General features: G+C 49.0%; 1 protein-coding gene across 1 annotated transcript; it reads right to left on the bottom strand.

The window, feature by feature from the left end:
- Nucleotides 1-216: 216 nt before the first annotated feature.
- On the bottom strand, nt 217-19,235 carry LACTBL1 (lactamase beta like 1; the record flags this gene model as incomplete). The annotated part of the gene is made up of 7 exons (XM_082859929.1): nt 217-1,198; nt 1,802-1,907; nt 6,790-7,028; nt 8,042-8,199; nt 10,240-10,349; nt 11,517-11,652; nt 19,215-19,235. The coding sequence occupies 7 exons, from the start codon at nt 19,233-19,235 to the stop codon at nt 217-219; spliced, it is 1,752 nt and encodes a 583-aa protein (XP_082716055.1).
- Between the last annotated feature and the right edge of the window lie 228 nt (nt 19,236-19,463).

Genomic DNA, 19,463 nt, shown 5'->3' with positions numbered 1-19,463 from the left:
TTTCTAAATGCTCACTAAATTTCTGTAAACTCTTCCTCTCCCATGGATAACGAACAGTTCGCCACCGGCTGTAGTTCACAGACCACGCTTTGAGTAGCATGGCCCTATCCCACTTTGCCAACTCCTTAGTTCTTTAATAGACATTCCTGCAGCCTTACCTTGCAGAACTAGGATGGAAAGCTGCCAGGCGAGAGAACGGGAGGCTCTGAACAGGGGTCACTGGGTCTTGAATACTGGTTTGTGAGACAGCCGCATCACCCGGTACGTGTTGAGGCCCGGCACGTCGAAGCCGGGGGAAAGCCCGTGGTGGTCCAAGGGATAGAAGTTGACGAGCTGCCCGTGCTGGGCCTCGAGGGACAGCCAGGAGTCACCCAGCGGCAGTGCGCACGGAAACTCGCGGGCCACATACAGCTGGAAGACGCGGCCGCGAAGGTGGCGCAGCGCCAACGTACGGAACGCCGGGGGCACCAGCGCCTCCACGCGGGGCCCGAACTGGCGCAGGCGCAGCTCGCCCGTCGGCCCGGCGCGCACTTCGTAGAAAGTCAAATTGGCAAAAGTGAAGTAGCCAGTGAAGGGTCGTGCACTGGGCGGCGGAGCCGGGCTGAGCGCGGCCTCACGAAGGGCGCTCTCCATAGCCGGCAGAAGCACGTCGTAGACCTGAGCCACGAGGTCAGGCCCTGGTGGCCTCGGCCCGGCCAGGAGCAGCACGAGGCTCAGGCGCAGCGGCGGCACCAGGGAGAAGGTGGCGGCGTAGCCGTCCAGGTCACCGTCCTTGCGCACCACGCGGTAGCCCCGCTGCTCATGGAACTCCCACGGTGTGCCAGTCTCGTTGGCGAAGTAGGCGCCCGGGCAGGCCAGCAGCGGCGCCAGTAGTGTCTTAGCTGCATCTGGCCGCAGAAGCCGCTGGGGCCTGCTGCCCAGGAGCACCATGGCCAGCTTGGCCAGGTCAGAGGTGGTGGAGTACATCTGGCCCGACGGGCGGTACCAGCCGAGATCGTACAGCGGCGCCGGCCGCCCGCTGCCATAAAAGCCAGCTGCCAAGCGGGCACGCACAGGAGGTGTCAGATCGAAGCCTGTGTCTTCCATCCCCAGCGGTTCCAGCACGTTCTCCAAGATCCAGTGCTGGTAGTCACCCTGGGCGGTGTGGGCTGCTAGGACATGGGCCAGAAGCGAGAAGGCCAGCGTGCTGTAATGGCATCTGGAAGAGGAGGGGTGGAAGCTAGGATGCAGCCTTGGATGGACATCTCCAGGCCCTAAATAAACCCTTCCCACCTGCTCAGACTGTCTGCAAAGCCATCAGAGTTTCTGATGGCTTCTCTGTTCAGTGGCTGGCTACACCAGCTATCCACTCCCTATCTCATCAGCATCCCATTTATTTCCAGCACTTGGCAAAATCTGTATTTATCTTGTTTTTCTGTTCACTGATAAGAATGTTCACTGTTCACTCAGAAGAATGCAAACTCCATGAGGAGGGACCTGGTTGGATTCGTTTGCTGCTATATCTCAGTTTAACATATTCCAAGCACAGAGTAAGTGTTCAATAAATGTTGAGTTGATTAATGGGAAAAACATGAGATTCCAACAGGACTGGATCTGGGCCCAGCTCCCTGCTGCCTTGCTCTGCCATCCCTCTATGGTCCTCAGTCCCCCCAGCTGTGGAACAGGGGTTGTCATCAGTGATCTGCGAGGTCTTTCCTGGCTCTGACCACCTAGGATGAGGTGACATAGGTTCTCTCCCAGGAGGGGTATGTCACCTTGTGAGGTTCCTAACATTGGTAGGGCATCAGGGCTCACTCCTTACCTGGTTCCTGGGTCTGCCACCAGCACATCATCCTTGAGCAGGTTCAGGGCCTCCTGGGTGCTGCCCCTCCACAGCAGCGAAGTGGAACGGAGCCTTCGGGGCAGCCCTAGGGAAGAGCAGTGGTCAGACCTGCTGGGTCAGCTGATGGTGGGATGATGGGCCCCTGGCTGTACCCCCTCCCCCACCTTCCATGAGTTGAGAGATAACAAAATCACCTTTAAAAGAAAAGCTCTGGCATAGACTCTAATCCTGCCTGTGTTTCATTGGGCAAGCCATTTAACCTCTCTGAGCCAGAGTCCCCTCATCTGTAACATGAGGGAAATAATTGCTATGTCATATGGCTGGTGTGAGGACTTGGTGAAATCAAATGCTTAGCATGGTTTCTGGTCATAGTAATTGCTCAAAAAATAATTGTTATCATCAACCATAGATATTTGATTCCATAAAATTCTTGAGGTCACTGCCCAAATAGGTTTTGTGGAACTGGCTGCTCCGGCCACTTGGAATTTTCTGTTTATTGGATGTGACTAGTATTGACAGGATCACAGGATTAGGATTCTTCCCACCCATTCACTCAACAATAGTGTTCAAGCATCTCTTTCGTGCCAAAGACTGTTCTGGGTACTGGAATTCAGTAGTGAACAAAACAAAGTCCCTGCCCGTGTGGAGTCTGCATTCTAGCAGAGGAGACAGACAAGAAGCAAATAAATATGCATGCTGTGGAGGGAAATAATTCCATGTATGAAAAGAGGGATTGTTATTTTTTACAGAGTGGTCAGAGGAAGGCCTCACAGGGTAGGTGACCCTTGAGCAGGTGAGAACTCGAGGAGGTGAGGGAGAGAGCCACATAGCTCTGTGAGGAAAGAATGTCTCAAGCAGAGGAAAGAGCAGGTGCAAAGGCCCTGAGGCAGGAATCTGTTGGCATGTTTGAGGATCAGCAGGAAAGAGCCAGTGTGGCTGGCAAGGACTGAGAAAAGGGGAGACTTTGGAGGTGAGAGATATTGGGGTGCAGGCACCAGATCCTGTAGGGTGCTATAGGCTACTGCAAGGACTTGACCTTTTCTCTGATTGGGATGGGGCCACTGTAGGGCTTTGAGCAGAGGAGCGATGTGATCTGACATATATCAGGGTTGCTCTGGCCGCTATGTGAAAACAGACTTTGGGGGGCAATGGCAGACACTGGGAAGCCTGTAAGGAGACTTGCAAAAATCCATGTCTAAATGCTGGTGGATTGGATGAGTGAGGAGTGGTTGGATTCTGGACATATTTTGATAATGGAGCCAACAGAATTTGCTACTGGAGGGGATTTGGAGGGTGTGGGAGTGAGAGAAATCAGGGATAACTAACTCCAGGCTCTTGGCCTGAGCAGCTGGGGGATGGAGTCCCAAGTCCTGGGTTTAAATTCTGACTCTAACACGTCTTGCTGTGTGGCCCAAACCATATGCTTTACCTCTCTGAGCCTCTACTTGCTCACCTTGAAGTGGGCTGAAGCACCTGCAGTGGTTTCCCTGTGAGGTGTTACAAAACTTAACTAAGAATGGATGAAAAGCTCCAAGAATGGGAGAAAGCTCTAGATTAGGGTGAAGGTCAATCATAAAAGATACTGGGGGGTTTCCCTGGTGGTGCAGTGGTTGAGAGTCTGCCTGCCAATGCAGGGGACATGGGTTCGAGCCCTGGTCCGGGAAGATCCCACATGCCGCAGAGTGACTAAGCCCGTGAGCCACAACTACTGAGCCTGCGTGTCTGGAGCCTGTGCTCCGCAACAAGAGAGGCCGCGACAGTGAGAGGCCCACGCACCACGAAGAAGAGTGGCCCCCGCTCTCCGCAACCAGAGAAAGCCCTCGCACAGACACGAAGACCCAACGCAGCCAAAAATAAATAAATAAATTTATTTTTTAAAAAAAATACTGGGAACGTATAACAGAGTCATTCAGGCAGCTGTATGCTCAATTGGTGGGCTTTGGGACACGTAGGGTGGGCTTTTTTGTTTGTTTGGGGGGGTTGCATTTTTCTTAATTAATTTATTTTTATTTATTTTTGGCTGCATTGGATCTTCGTTGCTGCATGCAGGCTTTCTCTAGTTGCGGCGAGCGGGGGCTACTCTTCGTTGCAGTTGTGGGCTTCTCATGGCGGTAGCTTCCTCTTGTTGCAGAGCATGGGCTCTCGGCGCACAGGCTCAGTAGTTGTGGCACGTGGGCTCAATAGTTGTGACTCATGGGCTCAGTAGTTGTGACTTGTGGGCTTAGTTGCTCTGCAGCATGTGGGATCTTCCCGGACCAGGGCTCGAACCTGTGTCCCCTGCACTGGCAAGCAGATTCTTAACCACTGTGCCACCAGGGAAGCCCGTGTAGGGTGTTTTTAAACTGACCACAAACACAAGACCCCTGTGCTGGGTCCCCTGGGTACAGATGAAGAAGAATCCACAGTGTACCCTTAGAGGGAGCCCTGGGGTCAGGTTATAAACAGGAGTGTATTTAATAGGAGGCTCATGGAGCAAAATCCTCAGGGCCTCTCACCTGTATGACCCCTTCCAAGGCCTGTATCCAAGTTTGAATTTATAGTATTGTATTTTTAAAGAGGACCCCCAAATTATATCTACATCAGGCCTCCATAAACCTAGGTCTACCCTTGGCTGTAATAACCAGAGCTACGTTGACAAGTACCTGCTGTGTGCCAGGTACTCTGCTAAGTGCTTGACATTCATTAGCACATTTAATACAGCAAAATAGCATGAACCAGTCCTTTTACAGAGGAGTAAAACAAGGCTCAGAGAGGTTACGTGACTTACCCAAGATCACACAGCTGGAATTAATTTCAGTGCTCATGCCCTTAGCCACTAGGCAATCCTCCCCCAAGGCTCTGATCCTGTCCTGCCTGGACGACTTCAGGATGTTCCACTATCTGGCAGAGCCTCAGGTTCACCATCTGCTAATGGGAGTGCTAACCAGCCATGTCCACAGACTGAGACCTCAGGCCTGAACACACTTTGTAAAAATGATGAAATAGTAGGCACTTATGGTGGATTCCTACCATCTAGAGTTGATGGGTTGCTGACTGCAAATATGAACAATAGAAGGCATTTTGGGGTGGTGCAGCTGGTGCCTGCCTTCTCCTCCTTGGCTGGGTCAGTCACCATGCAGCACAGCCCCCCTCCCACCCGTTCCTGCCCAATTCCTGTTCACTGGCTTTGTCTTCCAGTATCCCAGCCTGCCCTTGCCCTTCCACCATGTAGATTTCATCTTGGCTTGTTAGCACATCTTTTATTATCATCATTATTATTATATAATTTGTTTTTAATAAGTAATTCATTTACATGATTCAAAAGTCCAAAGACACCAAAGGGTATACGATGAAAAATTTTCCTCGCACTCTTCTCCACAGCCACCAAGTTCCCCTCCCTGGAGGCAGCCCAGTGATTCAATCCCTTTCCCTTCCAAAAATATGTGGTACACATTTTTATATATATACCTGTATATATACACACACACGTAATATATGTGTATATAAATATATATGTTATATAACAGATACATTACAAATGGATTATACATATACATTCATATACATATATACATTATATGTGTATATATTATTTATTCATACGGTAGCTACAATATATGCTGTTACGAGCTTTTTTACCCACTTAAGATTGTATGTGCATCTCAGTACACAAGGAACGTTATTACCCATTTTTTAAGGGCTACAGTAGTATCTGATTGTATAACTCTGTCATAGTTTATTTAGTTACTCCCCTATTTATATTTAGGTTGTTTCAATCTTTTTTTTTCACTATCACAAACAGTGCTGTAGTGAATAACTGTGTACATACCTCATACCGCACATGTGTGAATACATCTGTAAGAGAATTTCCTAAAAGTGTATTTCTGAGTCGAAGGATATATACATTTTTGTGACAGGTATTACCAATTGCCCTCCACACAGGTTGCACCAATTTTTTTTTCTTTATTTTGGCCGTGCAGCGCAGCACGTGGGATCCTAGTTCCCCTACCAGGGATCAAACCTGTGCCCCCTGCAGTGGAAGCACAGCGTCTTAGCCACTGGACCGCCAGGGAAGTCCCAAGTTGCACCAATTTAAATTTCCACCACTGATGTATAAGAGGGTCTATTTCACCATAACTTCACCAACTCAGTACACCCACCATTATGGCCTTTACCAATCTGATAAGAGGAAAATGTCTGTCAGGAGATTTAATTTGCATTTATTTTGTTATGAATGAGGTCGAGCATCTTTTAATATTTTGTAATATTCTTAAGAGCCATTTATATTCCTCTTCTGTGAACTGTCTGTTCTGTTCCTATCCTTTACCCATTTTTCTGTTGGGTTCTTGGTCTTTGTAATGGTTTATATACTAAGGGAAATTAACGTATAATTGTAGAATATATTCAAATTATATATAAAATATATAATTTGTAGAATTGTCAACAAATATTCACTTGTTGACTTGTTCTTGATCTAATAAGCAGATCTTGACCTGTCAGCTTGCTTTTGACCTTCCAACAGATCCTCATTTGTCCACTTGACCTAAATTCCCAGGTTTTACCTCAGCTTTTTTTTTTTTTTTTTTTTTTTTTTTTTTTTTTTTTTTGCGGTACGCGGGCCTCTCACTGCCGTGGCCTCTCCCGTTGCGGAGCACAGGCTCCGGACGCGCAGGCTCAGCGGCCATGGCTCACGGGCCCAGCCACTCCGTGGCATGTGGGATCCTCCCGGACCGGGGCCCGAACCCACGTCCCCTGCATTGGCAGGCGGACTCTCAACCACTGCGCCACCAGGGAAGCCCCAAATCAGCTTTTAACTCACCCGATCTTTCTACCCCTGGTCCGCCACCCAGGAAGGATGAGAGGGAGCTATGGCCAGTTCAGGAAGCAGAGCAGAGAGTGGGCCCAGCCTGGCTGGATGAGAACCTGCTCCTTGGTTCCCCTACCTGAAATGGTTTGGGCTGAGCTACGTTAAGTTCAGAGCCACTCACCTGAGAGCTGGCTGGCCATCCTTCGGAGGGTGACAGGTGAAGGCCTTGGGGCTGGGCCCACCTCCTGCAGACCATCCATCAGGCTCTTTTGTTCAGGCGCTGATGCCATGCCCAGTGGGTTGTTAATGGTGAAGGTGCTGGCGTACCGCTCCAGAGGGTCATCTAGAGAGGCCACGATGCCCTCCTCCCACAGACGATAGAGCATCAGCACAGGAAAGATCTTGGAGATGCTGGAGATCCTGGACAGTGTGGGGGGCACAAGGGTGCAGAGGGCATCCTGTTGGCTTCACGACCCACCTCCACCCTGCACCCCCAGCCTCCAACTTTCTAGCATAATTAGGAAAGCACTGAGTCCACCCTTATTCAGCATCTCAGACAGAAATCCACCAACCTCTGTAGAATGCCTTTGGGATGCTTGAGAACTTACCAGGGGCAGTGGGGCTGGACCAGATGGACACTCTCGAGCACCTCCCCCATGCCAGGCCCTTCACCAGGCACTTCGCTCCCTGGGACAGACCTGGGTTGGGATCCTATCTCTGCCTCTCACCAGCTGAGTTGCCTTGGGCAAGTGCTAGACCTTTCTGAGATTCAGTTTCATTGTCTGTTTTATGGGTTGTAGAAAGGATCGAATAAGATTGTGCTTGCAAAGTGCTTGGCAACACACCGGGAAGGTAGTAAGTGCTCAATAAGTGATAACAGATATAATTGTTGCCCTGTGCCTGGCTCATAGCAGGTGCAGTGTGAATGGAAGCCCTGCAATCCTCACAGTATCTCAGGGAGCAAATGTGTTCACTTGGCACTGTGAGCTTTGAGGATCCTACAGGCAGCACCCAGGAGGGGAGACTCTGGGTGTGCAGCAGATTGTCCCAAGTTGCTTCCATCTGGGCCACCGCTGCCAACTGGCAGAGACCCAGGTCGAGGGCCCAGGAACTGGTTACGGTTCTTTAGTGTCACGTGGAAGGGGTGTGGGGTGGGACATAAGGGAGCCTTTTCTAGTTTGGGAGGCATTAGGATAAGGGCTCTCCAGAAGGGATTCCTTTCTGACTTGTTACCACTGTGGTGTGATGTTAGGCACTCACTGGTCCTCTCTGGACCTCAGTCTCCTCATCTATAAAATTACCAAGACTTAATAAAGGGCCCTGGCAGCTAAGACCCCCAATCATGATTCTCTTGAGTCCCCCTACCTCCTAAATCCCCCTTGTCCTACCACTCTTCGCCCCCTCCACAAGACCCTGGTGGTCCCCCAGCTGACCGGTACATGGTGTACTCATTGGGGGGCCCAGAAGCCGGGTCTGAACCATTCTTCCTCCCGAAGTTCCCGGTCCAGAGCACAGTGTCGTTGTGGATGACAACTGCAGACATAGCAGCCAGGCCTGGGGCAGACAGTGCCTGCCGCAGGATCCTGTCCACCTTGGAAGAGAAGAGCAGATGCCTCAGAGTACAGGTGCAGAGACAGGCCCCTCTCCCCACCCACAGGCCCCATGTGGTTCTGTACACCGTACCATTCACATACCGCACCTTGTACACAGCACCCCCTGCCTGACTCCCCTCCATTCTCTCCCCCTAGTGGCTGGAAGGGAGCCCAGTGAGCCTCCAGACCTCGGGTTCTCAGACCGTGTCCCACGGGGTGGGGACCCCACCCAGCGGCAATCAGAGCAGATCCCCTGGAAACTGTTTCGTATGTAAGTTTTCCTCATAAGACCTTTGTTCAAAGAAACATTTCCTTGGAAATACGTAAGAGGAGGGAGGCGTTAAAACCCCTGATCTAATCAGACCTGTGTCTGATGCCCTAAAAAACCTCCAACAGGCTGAGTCTGACCCCCTAGTGTTGGAGGATTCAGTATTTATAGAGGGCCCCTAACGCTGTCTTTGAACATTTATTGAAAATACCTCATTATTTTCAGTTATGTAGTATAATGATGGTGATTAACAGCTAACATTTACTGGACATTTACAACATGCCAGACACAGTATAAAATGATTTTCATACATTGTCTCACTTAATCCTCATAAGTCATTGCTGATTTCTCCCCCTTTTACAGGTGAGAAAATTTGAGATATAAAGTGACTTGCCCTGGTGGTTAATGGCTAGTGGAATCAGGATTAGAACCCTATGCTAACTCCAGCACCTCCTTGCCAAGAGATTTTACATTCCCTGAATTGAGCTCAGTCTACCTGTAGTTTCCACCCCTGCACTAACTTTGCCCCTCTGAGCCTCAGTTTCCTCCTCTTTAGCTAGGGATTCACGAGGTGGTAACATAGAGAAGATAAGCACAGTGCGTGGCATGTACCAGGTGCTCACTAGAAGGCTGCTATGGTTATTATTGTTGCTTTATTTTTTTTTAATTACTCTGACCCCTGGGAGCCAAATAGCATGCTTCTGCTCTCTCTCCTTCACAAAAGCTTTTTGTGTATTTGCAGGCAGTGATTGTGTCTCTCTGCACTGGCCCACGCCTGCTCTTATGTGGACACATCACCCTCCTTCCCTTCAACTGTTCCTCGGATGAAGTTTCAAACCATCTCCCACCACCACCACCAGGCTGCTGCACATACACTTCTGATCTGTGTGTCTCCTAAGGTGAGTGACCCAAGTGGGTAGGGTCTGAATGGCAGAATGGCACAGACAAGAACTGGCTGACAGCCCCCCCTAGTGCTAAGCCATTCTGCAATGGTAAAAGTTGTGTTGTGGGGTCTTTAATCATCTTTCAATGGCCTCTGTGATCCTCTCCTATCTCATCTTTCTCCACCCCCACCTAATGGCCCCACCAGACTGAATATCCTCTCTGTATATGCCTCATACTGACTCTGCTGCCTCTGGGCCTTTGCACATGCTGTTCCCTCTATCTAAAGCACACCTTTCACACCCCCAAGCTCCCTCATTATACACACACATATACTCTGAGTATCTACTCCTTGTTCACCTCTCAGTTTAGACACCACTTCCTCCAGAAGCCTTCCCTGACCCCAAGTCCAGTTCCTTTGTGTCACCATGTACCCTAAACTTTCTCTATCCTCACTCTTACCCCTGTGTTATAAATATTTACTATCTTGACTGTTCCAAGACTAGTAGCTTCTTGAGAGCAGGACAGTATCTTCTTCTGCCATATCCCTGGTGTGTAGCGCAGAGTAAGTGCTCAAGAATTATATGTTGGGGGGCATGCCTGGTGGTCCAGTGGCTAAGACTCTGCACTCCCAATGCAGGGGGCCTGGGTTCGATCACTGGTCAGGGAACTAGATCCCACATGCTGCAACTAAAGATCCCACATGCATGCCACAGAGAAGATCCCGTGTGCCACAACTAAGACCCAGTGCAGCCAAATAAATTAATTAATTTTTTTAAAAAAGAATTATATGTTGAATGAATGCCACTACCAGCTCAGAGGATATGCCCTCCCCTTCATCAACTGGGCCTAGCCCACACAGCCAGTTCTCTCCTGGCTCATCACTGACCTTTTTCAGGGCCTCCTTCAACACGGGGAGGGGGTGGGCCAGGGGCACAGGCTCAGGGTGCCGGGGACACATCCTCACGGGGGCAGAAGTCACCTCTGGTCCCAAGGAACCTGGAGGGAACATCACATGGTGAGTGGAGGACAGAGATCAGGTTAGTAGTCTAGGGGCCATTGCCCACTGGGTCTTCTCTCACTTCTGGGTGATCTCAGGAGGCAGTGGAAGGTTTAGAGAAGAGTGGTTCTTGTACTTTTGTGGGGTTCTCACACCCTTACCACCCCACACTGTCCTTAGAGGATGCAGGGAGGTCTGGAGGCCATTGTGATGGTCTCACAGCCTGAATCCTGCCCTGCCAAGGTCCACACCTTCCCCCTGCGTTTCCAAGAAAGCCACACACCTGGAAAAAAGTAGGATGGGACTCAAACCCTAATGCCCGGATACACAGCTCTGGGGATGAAATGAGTTGTTCCTGGTGGTTTAAGCCTGAAGCCTAAGTGGGGCCCTGAGTCCACTTCTCCACCCAAATATATAATCAGAACTGGAGAAAGGGGGACGGTAGAGATGTGGCTGAGCCTGCCCCACAGAGCCGGAACTTGTCTAAGTCTGCTGACCACATGGAGGGAGGAAGCTCGTCATGCGAAGAGAGAAGGGCTACCAACAGGCGCCTGTGGCCTGATTGGTGTCTCAAAGGCCAGGCAGCAGGTAGTGAGTGTAGGACTGTGCTGTCTCCTCCTGGGCATGCTCTGCCCTTTGCCCCTGGCTGCCCATGGCTGGTATCTTGTGGTGAGGCTGTGCCAGCTGGGAGGGCTGGCCCTAGGGCATGAGCCTGGCGTTGCCAGCAGTGGTGGTTCATTTGCTGAGCCTTGACCAGCCCAGGATGGAGAGACCAAGAAATGGCAGCTGCTGTCCATGGACACGTGGACATGTTCCTCCCGGGGTCTTATATGTAGCTGGGGCAGTGCCTTTAAAGGGAGGTAGGGCCTGGAGGTCCCACCTTGGGGGCCCAAGGAAGAGCAAGGGAAACACTGCACTTTTGGGGGGGACCCTGAGTTTTACCCTTGGAGTTGATGGCTTAAGGGACCCCCAGTGATATTAGATCCTCAGTTACTACAGAAGGTCATCGAGGCGCAGAGGGATCACATAACTGGCCCGAAGATGCACAGTTAGTGAGAGCTGGAGTCAGAATGGTCCTCCCTCCTGCCTCAGATCAGGAGTGGCGGCTCAAAGCCCATGGGGACCTCCGGAGGTGGGGGGAAACTCAAGGGTGTTCCTGCACTCACCGGTCTTCAGCTTGGGGAGGTAATACTGCCACAGGAAGCAGCCAGTCATGAGCACAGAGAGCACAAAGAAGAAGCTGCAGGAAACTGGGAAGAGCCACTTCTGTTTCCCTTTCAGCAGGCTGAGCTGCCGGCCAGCCTGCAAGGGGAAGGACAAGGCACGCCCCCAAGGGGGTCAGCAAGAGGGAGGAGAGAGGGACCCCTGCCCTGGCCCCTCCTATGCCTTAGGTTCACCCAGACATCAGGAGAGCCCACAGCTTGGGGTAAGTTTCACACCTGTAAAACCAAGGGCCTTCCCAGGATTGCCCCTTCAACAGCTCTGCCCCATATGTACCTCTGCACCTCTGTGCCTTTGCATAGCCTGTTCCCTCTGCTGGGTGTGCCCTCTCTCTCCTATGTACTTAGTGAAACATCTAAGACCCGCTGAAATGCCACCTCCTCCATGAAGCCTTCCCCAACTCTCCTCACCCAAGTCCCCAGCAGGGCACTAGGCACAAGCCTCCGTTGTGGTGCACATCCAGCTTTCTCTATAATACAGTTGTTCTACAACTGTTAGCTGATCCACCTCACGGAGTGTGAGTTCTCCAAGGGAGGGGCCACTTCCTCACTCTCTGTCCTCCACGGCCTCTGGTTTATCCTGGTTGCTCGGTACATGTTGTGGAGGGAATGTGTGGGTCCTGAGAACACAGGACAAGGCTTCCCAGGAGACTCGCTTCGCCCCATGCCTCGCCACACACCCGCTTTCCCAAGCCTCCACCAACGGTGTGTTCTTGCAGCGGGCCTGCGTAAGGCTCCCAATGTGTGGTTGGTGTCTCCCAGCTGTGGCTGGTCTCATCGCCACGCCCCCCATGTTTCTCTGCCAAGTGAGTATAAAAACCGTTGCAGTGAAAAGGGACCTGCCTGGAAAGCTCAAGAAAGGGTGGAGCTCAGAGAAATGGGGCCTTTTCCTCAGACAGGTGCGGGGGCTGGCAAGTGTGGCTTGGGAGGTGGGCGAGGGCAGGAAGCAGGGAGCATAAGACGATGAGACCAAGGCCTGAAGTCCAGGAGAGGGAGGAGGAAGAGGCCGCGTGGGGAGGTGGCAAGGAATCTAAAGAGAAAGTGTGTGTGGCGACCTGGCCCCCAGGAAGGACCATGTATTCCCTCACAGCCAGCTTAGAATCCTGGAAACACAGTACCACCTCCAGTTAGTGTCCCAGACACGGTGCTAAAAGCCTTTTAAGAGGCGTATCATGGCACCCTGTGAGGTAGGCGCCCTCAGTGCCCTGATGTTACAGATGAGGCTCAGAGAAGTTAAATGACTTGCCCAGGGTCACACAGCTAGTTGCAGAGCTAGCATTTGATCTCTGCCTCTGGCCTGCTCAACCAAAGTTCTGGAAGAGCCTTCACAGTCATTTGTTGAACTTTCTCATTTCCAGGTTGGCAAACCGAAGTTACAGGAAGGAAAGGACTTGTCTAAAAAATAATAAACATCATATGTTGAGTGCCAGCTTTAAGCCTGGGCCTGCACTATTCACTTAACAGGTATTATCTTACCACACTTCATAGTCTGTTCATGAAGTTGGTTTGGGAACTTTCATTTTCGAGGTGATAAAATGAGGCTCACAGAGGTTAGGGGACTTGCTCAAGGTCACAGGGCACAGCAGTGGCAAAGCTGGGATTCAGATGCAATTTGCCTGACTCTCCACCTTTATGTCTTAATGTGTCTTACGTCTCTTTTGAACTACCTTCATTGCTGCTGTAACCTAAACTGTGATGTGAAAGGACTCTTCCCTGGTCTCCCCTAATCCTTCTCTGGCCCTCCTAGAGGGCCTGCAGAATGAGAGAGCTGGGAAGGAATTCAAAATTCAGGACCCTTGTCCCAGGATTGAGGGCTCTGTTTCATTTATTCATCCTTTCAACAGCTCTGTATTGAGCACCTACTAGGTGAGAGGCACTGTTCCGGGCCCTGGGGGCTCAGCAGTGTACCAGTATCAGAGTTCCTGCCCTTGGAGAGCTAGCATGCTGGTGTTTAAGGCCTGGCTCTCCTGGCCAGCCCAACTCGGCACCATCTCTCTGCTGTGCTCAGTGGCTGACCTGCGCTCAGGGCGTGGTGAGGATTTGCTGAGTGAGTGGGTGAGAGTGGTACAAATCATCGAAGGGCGAGAATCAGCGGCTGGAGAGCTGGGTCCCAAACTCGGGCCTCTGAAATGTTCAGTCACCGAAGACACCCTTGCAAAGCAAAACCCACATCCAAATCCAGGATACACCAGCCTAAGACCCATAAAACCTTTGGCAACTCCCAGTTTCTTCATTTGTAAAGTAGGAAAGGTAATAACCTTGCAAAGTTGTTTTGAGACAAAAAACATAGCACCTATGTGAGGGGTAATATTCTAAGGACTTTAATGTACTTTATGCATATGAAATCATTTAACTCTCACAATATCCCATGAGACAGTATTATTATTACCACCAGTTTACAAGTGAGGAAGCTGAGTGTCACATATGCTAAGCCATTTACCCAAAACCACACAGTATTATGTGGCAGAACTGGACCTTGAACCCATACAGGGTGGCTCCAGAATCTGGCATCCTTAACCACTAGGCTATCTCTACTGACTCTGGTGAATGAGATGACATATGCTCACACAAAAATGTGTACTTGAATGTCCATAGCAACATTACCATAATAGCAAAAAAGTGGAAACAAACCAAATGTCTATCAAATGATGAATGGGTAATCAAAATGTGGTATATCCAATGGAATATTATTTGGCCGTAAGAAGGAATGAAGTAGTACAACATGGATGAACCTTGAAAACATGGTAGCTCAGCCACAAAAGGCCACGTGTTATATGACTCCATTTATATGAAATGTCCAGAATAGGCAAATCCACAGAGACAGAAAGTAGATTAGTGGTTGCCAATGGCTGGAGGTATAGGGGATGGGGAGTGACTGCTAACGGGTAGTTTTCTTTTGGGGGGTAATGCAAAGATTCTAAAATTGATTGTGGTGCTGGTTATACAACATTGTGAATATGCTAGAAACCACAGAATTCTACACAAAATTGGTGAATGTTATGGTATGTGAATTATATCACAATAATGATTTTTTATAATAGTACCTATTTGTATTCAGTTGCAAGGATTGAATGAGTTAATATTTATAAATCACTTAGGGCTTCCCTTGTGGCGCAGTGGCTGAGAGTCCGCCTGCCATGGCAGGGGACACGGGTTCGTGCCCCGGTCTGGGAGGATCCCACATGCCGCGGAGCGGCTGCGTCTGTGAGCCATGGCCGCTGAGCCTGCACGTCCAGAGCTCCGCATTGCTCTGCAATGGGAGAGGCCTCAAGAGTGAGAGGCCTACGTACTGCCAAAAAAAATAAAATTTTATATATATATATATATATATATATATATATCACTTAGAACAGTGGTGGGCTCATGGTAAACACTATATAATGCATTAGCTATAATTGAATGCCTACTATGTGCTAGGCACTGAGCCAGATATTAGAGATATACTGATAAACAGCAAAGAAAATGTTTCCTACCCTATTGGGGATTACACTTTTCGGAGGAGGTGGGTATTAACCAAATCTTGCATTCACTATTCTTTCCCTATCTCCCTTTCCGAGGGCTCCTCCTTCACCTCTGTCCTACAAACATAGTGTACCTGGCTCCCCTCCTCCTCTTTCCTCAGTACACACACAATCCCTAGGTGACAAATTACCTAATCAGAAGTGGAAGAGGGCCACCACTACAGATCCTACAGGAAAGTATTGTGAACAATGTTATGCCAATCCATTTGACAATTTGAATGACATGGACAAATTTCTTGAAAGACGTAATTTCCCCAGGTGATCTCATGCACAAGGATACCGACCATGTGCTAATGATTACTGATTCTACAGCTTCTGCCCAGCTCTCTCCCCTGAACTTGAGACTACCATTTTCAACTGCCTACCAGATATTTCCACCTGGAAGTCCCCACACCTCTGAAACCCAACATCCAGGGCAAAACTTGCTTATCTTCCCTCCTCCTCCTTCTCTAATATTTTCAACATCACTTCATGGCACCTGCTTCCACCAAGTCACACAAGCTAGAAATTTCAGGGTCTTCCCTGGCCCCTCCTTGCCCCTCAATCCCCACCCCCAGCCATTCACCAAGCCCTGCCGGCCTGTTAATTTTATGAAATATTTCAAGCATAGAGAAGAATATATGGAGAATATAATGAACACTTGAGCACCCACCATCCAACTTTGATTAAATCTTAACATTTTACAATATTTTCCTCATATTTAAAAAGTACTAGGGACTTCACTGGTGGTTCAATGATTAAGACTCCGTGCTCCCAATGCAGGGGGCCTGGGTTCGATCCCTGGTCAGGGAACTAGATCCCGCATGCCGCAACTAAAAATCCCACATGCTGCAACAAAAGATCCTGCGTGCTGCAACCAAAAAAAGAAAAAAAAAATCTTGCGTGCCACAACTAAAGACCTGGTGCGGCCAAATAAATAACTTTTTTAAAAAATAAAAAATACTATGTTACTTACTTAGTCTGTTGTCTATTCATCCCATCCCATTAGAAAACAGGGACTTTTTTTGTTTTGTTCACTGTAGTATTCCCAGTGACTAGAACAGTCCCTGGAACATAGCAGTCCCTAATAAATATTCGTTAAATGAATGAACACATGAAAATAAAACATTCTAGGTAGAGTTGAAGCCCTCTGTCCCCTTTGCAGATCTCAATCGTCTCCCCCTCTCCCCACATGTGACACCCATTCTGATCTTGGTGTTTATCATTATCAGGCATGTTTTTATTCCTTTACTATCTGTTTATGGATCCATAAGCAGCACATAGTATTGTTTTTCAGATTTTAAAACTTATATAAATGATATCCTACTGTATTATCCTCCTTCAACTTACTTTTTTTCCAATTTGATACATGTAGTTCTGGATTATCCATTTTAACTTCTATAGAGTATGCTGCTGTATGACTATACTTCATAGTGTAACAGAGCATGGACTCTGGGGCCAGGCTGCCTTAAAGACGTGAGCATTTTATACATTTTAGTTGGGAGTGAAATATCTGGGTGGTAAGATATAGCCATCTTCAGCTTAACCAGATACTATCCAGTTGCTCTCCAAAGTTGTTCCAATTTATACTTCCACCACCTGTGATTCTCATTGCTACTTTTAGTTTGCATTTTCTTGATTACTGATAAGGTGGTGAGTGTCTCCAGCACCAAGACCTTGGCTTTGATGCCTGCAACACCCGGCACTCCACCTGGCTCTGGCAGGTTCTCAGGAAGTATGTTTTGAACTTTATGTTGTCCTGCAAGTGGAAGGACTTGGGTTCAAATCTCAGCCCTACCTTCCTGAGTCAGTTATAACTCTGGGCAAGTCCCTTCCCCTCTCTGAACCTCCACTTCTTTAACTGTTGGAGAGGGCTGGGTTATTTACAAAGAGTTTACTTTTACATCTGGAAACCTCATTTGACTTCAAAAGTATCTTCCAGCTCTAGAATTTAGGGTTCACATTAAAGCCATTCTTTATTCATAATTTCTAAAGATCGGAAAAGTCCCTCAACTGGTGAATGAATAGACAAACTATGGTACATCCATGCAATGGAATACTACTCAGCAATGTAAAGGAACAAACTATTGATATACGCAATCATGCGGATGAATCTTAACTACATTATGCTAAGTGAAAGAAGCCAGACTCAAAAGGCTGCAGACTATAGGGGCTTCCCTGGTGGTCCAGTGGCTAAGACTCTGCACTCCCAATGCAGGGGGCTCAGGTTAGGGAACTAGATCCCACTTGCCACAACTAGGAATTCTCATACCGAAACTGAAGATCCCGCATGCCACAACTAAAGATCCCACATGCCTCAACTAAAGATCCCGCATGCAGCAATGAATATCTGGCACGCCACTACGAAGATCTGGCCCGCAGCAACGAAGATCCCATGTGCCGGAATTAAGACCCAGTGCGGCCAAATAGATAAACACATAAATTTTAAAAACATTTTTTTAAAAAAAGGCTACAGACTATATAATTCCATTTTCATAACACTCTGGACAAGGCAAAACTGCAAGGACAGAAAACAAATCAATGGCCACCTGGGAGTAGGGATGGTATAGACTACAACAGGGCAGAAGGGAGTTTGGGAAGGTGATGAAACTGTTCTCTATCCTGATTGTGATGGTGGTTACAGGGCCATATGTATCTGTCAAAACACATGGAGCTGTACACCTAAAAGAGTGAATTTTAATGTATATAAACTGTACTTCAGGTTTTTTTAAATGAAGCCATTAAAAATCCCGAGAGCATTAGGTTGTCTCCACCTGGGTGTCAGAGGAGTGACACCAGACACAAGTCTGCACCTCAGCCACAGGAGTGAATGGGGAGGCTCTCTGGCATTGCCGTGGGTTTGTGTGGGAGGGGAGTCGGAAGGTGCCCCTCTTTGAGCATGAGCAAAGGACCACTGGGGCAAGCCCTGTGAGGGTGCCCTGGTCGAGAGCAGCCTGATCTCACTTAACAAGTACCTATGACACAGCATCATCCTCTCATTTTCAGGAACAGAATGAAATTCACAGATATTCGATGACTCGATGAGGTCATTGGCAGTGGATGATGGAGCTGGGATTCTAGCCCTGTCTATGCATCCCACCCCCAACATGTGACTGGGTTCTCTGCATCCCCAATGCGCAGCCCTCCTCTGGGGCCCAGCCTCATCTCATGTCTGTCTCCAGTCTCAGAATTTATTCCAGTAGACACAAAGGTGGGGTCAGTATTTAATGTCGAAGGTGCTCACCAGGGGCTCACATTGACACTTGCAGATGTCACCTGGCATCTCTCCCCTCTCTCTTCCCAGCTGGAAAACGCTGGTGGAGGGGTTACTCAGGGAGATCCAGGCTCTCCCAAACCCCACCCATAACGCAGTTCATCCAGCTCCTTCCCCTGGTGGTCTGCAGCCCAGAAACCTTCACCTTTATTCTCCCGACTGGCCACTCTGGGACAGCACTCCTTGTCCAGTCATTCATTCAGAATACAATCTCCAGGAGCTGGCTGTGTGCTGGGCACAGTGCTATGCCCTTTGGCTAACATCTGTCCCTCATGGAGCCGGCAGGATGGTGAAGAGGTCAGACACAAGGGCTCTGGGGCCTGAGACTTGATTCTGGCTCTGCCCTTATTAGCTGTGGACCAATGACTTCCCCTCTTTGAGTCTCAGTTTCCTTGTCTGTATAATGGGAATGGCCATCATTCCTACACCTCATAGAATTTAGGTGAGGGTAAATGAGAAAATGCATGCAAAGCCCTTTGAAACTAGCTGCTCACAGACTGGTAGCTAGTGGGGTCATAATAATTCCTCTGGGAGAGAGATGTAGACAGATCATGTCAGAGGGCTCTGGGGGCTCTGAGGTACCCATGAGCTCAGCCTCGGGGTGGGAGGGGGAGGAAAGCTTCATAGAACAGGTAGTTGGGGATGAGTTGGGGGCACTCCAGTCAGGGCCCTTGAGACAGGAAAAAGAAGAGGATCTGTTTCTGGTTTGTTTTGAGAATTTGATGAGTTAATACACAGCAAACACTTGAAATGGTTCCTGGCCTGCGGTACAAACTCTAGAAACGTTAGTGATGACAATGAAGGTGATAGAGGGGTGATTTATGATTTAGGTCAATGCTTGAAGCAAGCCTTTGTGGAGCTATGCCTCACCTGGGTCTTCATTCTCTCCATGGTGTGGAAGATTCCAGCCCCTTGAGGAGTCAGCTCTATAGCCCAGGAGACCCTGTGAACAAGAAACTGAGTCAGTGGAGAGAAGGCAAAGAGAGGTCCTGGAGACTGGAAAAGAGAGGAGGGGGCTGGAGAAATGCAAGAAGACAAGGATGGGGGATTTGCACCCAGAAGTCCTCGCTGTTTCCCAGACACTAAGGCATCTTCCCATGTTGTTTCGCCATCAGACTG

The sequence above is a fragment of the Leucopleurus acutus genome (assembly GCF_964270905.1).
Source record: "Leucopleurus acutus genome assembly, chromosome: 2".
Lineage (NCBI taxonomy): Eukaryota > Metazoa > Chordata > Mammalia > Artiodactyla > Delphinidae > Leucopleurus > Leucopleurus acutus.
Note: the sequence above shows the minus strand (reverse complement) of the source record. Positions and strands in the feature narration are given on the sequence as shown.